The 5,565-nt window shown below is 35.9% G+C and overlaps 1 protein-coding gene across 1 annotated transcript in view; it reads left to right on the top strand.

Annotated features, from left to right (window-relative positions):
* PDE3A (phosphodiesterase 3A, cGMP-inhibited) overlaps positions 1-5,565 on the top strand; it is a 121,616-nt gene that overhangs the window by 98,479 nt on the left and 17,572 nt on the right. The window contains exons 10-11 of the mRNA XM_008582365.1: positions 3,193-3,306; positions 3,438-3,637. Coding sequence (XP_008580587.1) covers positions 3,193-3,306; positions 3,438-3,637 — 314 coding nt within the window. The remainder of the gene's footprint in view (positions 1-3,192; positions 3,307-3,437; positions 3,638-5,565) is intronic.

Raw genomic sequence — 5,565 nt, forward strand, 5'->3', positions numbered from 1 at the left:
TTTTTTTTAAGCAGACATCTGCTCTGTTTAGATTGGCACACAGGTTCTGGCCTAGTTTTGTGGGCTGATGGTCTGGCTTCATTGGTCATCTAATTTTTTGAGCCTGTGTGGTGCCATTTTAAAATGGTTGGTTTATCTTGTGCCACTGGGGCTTCCACTGGTCCCTGCTGGTGCTGCTTGAGGGGACTAAATAGGGATAGCTCTGATATCAGTTCTTAACCCTCTCAGTTGGCTGCCATAGCCTGAACAAGAAGAGGAATCTTTGAGCATGCTTATGTATCATAGAGAAATTTGTCAGTACTGCACCTTGCGCTGACCTAGCTAGCTTCTTTCCTGGGTGCCTTTGCTCCTGTGTTGGGTCACCAGAGAGTTCATGGCAAGAGCAGCAGCAATAACAGCACCTGGCGTAATTCTTGCACATAGTGTATGCTAAGTAAATATTTGCTTAATAAGCATGTTATTGTCTGCTTTACACGGCAGATGGTTTTCCATTCTGCTTCAGTGATCGATGACGTGGTAATTCTCCTAGACATACAAACACATAACTAGACATTTATATTTAAGGAAGCAGTTAGATTTAGTTTGTTGTTGTTATATTTAGTACTTTTGAACTAATACTCAAAAGCAAAAGGAGCATTATTTTGTCATATATTGTCTTTAACTGGCAAAGATTCTAATAAAGATTATACTGGCATCATAAAATGTTGGCAGCTTTTCTTATTTCTATATTTTTAGCTCTAAATTATTTTGACATATAATCATTGTTTCATTGAAACTTTGGAAAAATTACCTAGAAAGTCTTCTGGCCCTGGACCTTGAGGTGAGGGACTGGACGGGCATAGCATAGCTCAAGAGCTGCAAGCTCACGTATAGTTGATGTTGTCTGTTCCTCCCTCCAAAAAGCCTCAGCCAACACCCTAATACTGCCCCCATCCACCCTTGAAATGCTGGGCTCATGCGTAGGTTTCTCTAACTTGCAATAGCAATGGTAATTACTTGCATGTAGTAATCCTCCCAGCTTGCAACAGGACAAAGGAACTTAGCTGACAGGTCCTCTCCCAACAACAGTGGCACCTGCCACCCACACTGTCGTTTTCTTCCTATACCAGATTGTCTCTGCCTTCTACGTCCTCAAGGGCTCAGAAGAGCTTTTATTTCAGCTCTTCAATCCTATTCTTACAAATCCAGCATTGATTTTAGGAGAAAGTCAGCAATCTACACTAGTTTACCATCTTGTTCTGCAGCAACAACTTATTTTATGTCTTTGATATTTACATTAATTGCAAGTTTACTGTGTATCAGGACTTTAAAATAGATTCTCTTCTGTAAATCTCACAATCGTGCTATGAAATTAGCACTATTATTGTCCTCACATTTTTAAGATACAGAAATGAGATTTTTTAATCTGTCTTATTTTTAAGAAAAGGAAATGAGTTTTAAGTAACTCGCCCACGGTAAACGGGTAATAAAGTTCTGTAAATCTCACAATCGTGCTATGAAATTAGCACTATTATTGTCCTCACATTTTTAAGATACAGAAATGAGATTTTTTAATCTATCTTATTTTTAAGAAAAGGAAATGAGTTTTAAGTAACTCGCCCACGGTAAACGGGTAATAAATATCAGAGCAGAGACAAAACCAGAAATGTCCCAAATCCAGAAAACTCTAGTATGACCAACTTATCAACTTTGTACATAGTACAGGTATAGACATAAAGTGTAATTGTCTTGTCTATAAATTATCTGTCAATGGGATGGACTTTATCAATTGAAATGGTCTATAATCAGGAATATAGACTCCAACCTTAATAAAATTATCTTTTGAAGTACTGTATGATCTCAGTATTCACATCTAGCAACGACACAGGTACACACGATTTGCTATTTCCTGGTCAGGAGTCTAAGAGTTCTCTTTCTTAAAGCTCTTCTGAGGAGATCTTTTCACATCCACACCCAAGCTCTTCAACTGAATTCCTGGGGTGTTTACCTGAGATTTAGCTACGTATGTTCACTTAAAGACTGACTCCTAAGAGTTGCCAGAAATGTGGGAAAATAGGCACCATCTACCTATAGACCACCTGGGTGCCGTCAACTCCACACATGTTGTAGCTTCCTCCCCTCTGACCAGAGAACAGGTGTTTCTCTCATATTCCTGTCTTTCTTTTTGTTCTATACTATGTTTCTCTTCTCCTCATCTGTTGAGTATTATTCATAAATATAACCTATTATATTGGAGAAGGAAACACCATCATGTTTGGTTTGTAGAAATAAAATGTGTAAAGTTAATATATTTAGGATAAAGCATACCAATTAATGAAGCATTATGAAGCAGCAGATAAGCAAGAATAAAACGTGGAAGAATTGCATGAGAAAAAGGTGAGCCAAGAGCACACTGAGAATTTGATTGTGGTTTGAAAGAAGCTGACTTCCACATATAAACTAGGATCCCCTTCCCATGATAATGACATTATGACTAATGGATGTGAGTTTTCCATAGTTTTTACTCTTCTAAATAGCTCAGCTCCCTACATTATTGTACAAAGAGATTTTTATTTTTCTTTTTAGTTATTTCCTAGAACAATATTCCCAAATTCAAGTTTCTAGATCAGAGAACATCATTGATTTTGGCTTTGAATTTTGCTTGTGAATGTAATCTACATGTAAAAGATATTATTCATTTTTATCTCAGTATTTTAAGATTGATATCACAAAAGAATGATATTATGTTCTATTCACAGATTATATATTTAGGTGCCTTTTATCAGAGATGAAATATTAGGTGGTATAGACCATTGGTCTGATCCAGTTGAACTGTGTTGTGGCTCTTTCTTTTATTCTGGTCCTCTGTACAGTCCTACACAGGATCATGGAAATAAGTACAAGAGTAAATATTACAGTTGTTTCACGTAGTGAGTTTCCTGTATTGATAGGTTTCTGATAGACTGTGGATACAGATTTTTCCACTTTAGACATATGCATGCATGATGAGTGTTGTATTGTTTTTTTCTCATTACTATGAATATTGTGGAGTTATGGAAGAGTAATCAAAGAGTATTTGTCCTAGACGGTTTGGCAGGCTTTCATTGGGGCATTACAATGGTAGGTCTAAACTGTTTATCCAGTAGATGGCAGTCTTAGTCCTTGGACCCCAAAGTTCACAAATCGTTGAGTGTTTCTTTGCACCGGTTACAGATCATAACAGAATCCATGCCACTGACGTGTTGCATGCTGTTTGGTATCTTACTACACAACCTATTCCAGGCCTCTCAACTGTGGTTAATGATCATGGTTCAGCAAGTGATTCAGGTATGTATTAAGTACACCTGTGCTTCCTTGTGGACGATGGGAACAAAAGAGTGGTTTTTTAAAACAGAAGACAAGTGATATGAGTTTAATACTTTTAAAGAATTTCTGTTACTTTCATTTTCTCTTCCCAGATTCAGACAGTGGATTCACACATGGACATATGGGATATGTATTCTCAAAAACGTATAACATGCCAGATGATAAATATGGGTGTCTGTCTGGGAATATCCCAGCCTTGGAGTTGATGGCGCTGTACGTGGCTGCGGCTATGCATGACTATGATCACCCTGGAAGGACTAATGCTTTCTTGGTTGCAACTAGTGCTCCTCAGGTAAATCTTTAGATTTTTACTAAGAGAACTTATTCAATTTGGAGATTTCTCTGTATACATTGGATTTATAATAGATACCAAGTAAATGTAAACCAAACCGTACTTAGTCCTAGGATAAAGTTCTTAGAGACCGTGCTAATTCTGAAAAGATATCATGGTTTGTTCCAAGATATTAATGGCAGGCATGCACCTTTGTGACCCATGGGGATCCCTTCTCAATTTTCTTCTTTGGAAGAACATCTACTTGAATTCATGTTAATGAACTTCCTTAACAAAGAAAAAGCAACCTACACAAAAGTCCCTTTCTGAAAAGATTAGAGAACCAAATCTTTCTTGGATTTTTAAGAATGTAATGCTTCTTTGTATATAAACCCATTCCTTTGAAATATATGTATTACACCAATTATGATTCTTATGATGTATCTATAGGTTAGTAGAAATTTAACATAAACATTTTTCATTCATTTGAGGAAAATTTTATACCTCAACATAGATTCCAACATAGATTCCAAAGACCAATTATGATTCTTATGATGTATCTATAGGTTAGTAGAAATTTAACATAAACTTTTTTCATTCATTTGAGGAAAATTTTATACCTCAACATAGATTCCAACATAGATTCCAAAGACAATGAATAACTTTGAAGAAGTCCATGTTGGTGTGTATTTAAATCAAAATCAAAAATTAATCACTAATTATCTAGCCATCTCCATCAACACAATTAAACTCAGTCAGTTTCCCCTTGATTTAGTCAGCTGGACCCAAGTTACTGGACATCCTGAGATCCTCTGTTCTTCTTTCTAGAGGATCTAGAGGCCATATGGTCTCATATTTACTCTTTTTGTTTTCTGTTTGCCTTTTGTCTTTTACACCACTCACATCCATTTCTACAACCTCTCTTACAGACTATCTATAAATTTCCTTGAATCCATATATTGTAAAAATATCCTGATTTTTTTTCCTGACTACCTACTTTATCTTCTTTCCACATATTCTTCACACACCAGAATTATTTTTCCTAAAAATAGGCAAAAATCCTCTTGCCAGCACAATTTATCGTTCAGATTTTCCTGCACATATCTGCTTTTTTACTTACCTCGGTATTAATATTTATGTTTATGTGCTTAGTCTTTCCTTTTTGTCCTTGTGCCATGTTTTTCCTCTATAGTCTGTTTCACACGCCGGTCTTTAGGCATTGTGTAGGCACCTTCTTTTTTTTTTTGCAGCTTCCCTCAGCATTATTAGAGATTTTCAAACAAGTAGACGCTTACCATATTACTGTATATCTCCAATTATTACATAAAGGGTGACATTTCCTGTGGTTGATTGTGGGGTGAGAATGTTTGAATTGTGTGCTTCTCAGGGATCCTGTTCCTCTTTAACAGTTATATGTGTTGAACTAAGAGAGATAATTTTTATACCAGATTCAGAAAGTAACTGAGTTACCTCCTATTAAGGATATTGATATATTTGTATTTTTTTAATGTTTAAATTTCTGCACCTTGCAAAGCAATCTAAAGAAAAAAAAACTAAAGAAAAACTATTTATTAAGGCAGGCTAGTGCCCCTCACTTGCAAGAGTTTGGAATAAAGTTTCAAGGAAAGGAACTTATCTTACAGAAAAGGAAATTTAACCAATCAAAGTAACCAACAGTCATTGTACAGTCGCATTGTCAGCAGTCACAAGATTACATTTGTTTCTTCCATGGGGAAAAAAGAACTATTTCAAAAGCATTGCATATTTTTTTATTTTTATGGTTCTATTTTTTTTTTTTTTTTCAATTTAAAAAGTTGAACTCTTCTCTCTTTGACTTATTTGCCTAGGCGGTGCTATATAACGATCGTTCAGTTTTGGAGAATCATCACGCAGCCGCCGCGTGGAATCTTTTCATGTCCCGGCCAGAGTATAACTTCTTAGTTAATCTT

The sequence above is a fragment of the Galeopterus variegatus genome, unplaced genomic scaffold (assembly GCF_000696425.1).
Source record: "Galeopterus variegatus unplaced genomic scaffold, G_variegatus-3.0.2 Scaffold2592, whole genome shotgun sequence".
NCBI lineage: Eukaryota > Metazoa > Chordata > Mammalia > Dermoptera > Cynocephalidae > Galeopterus > Galeopterus variegatus.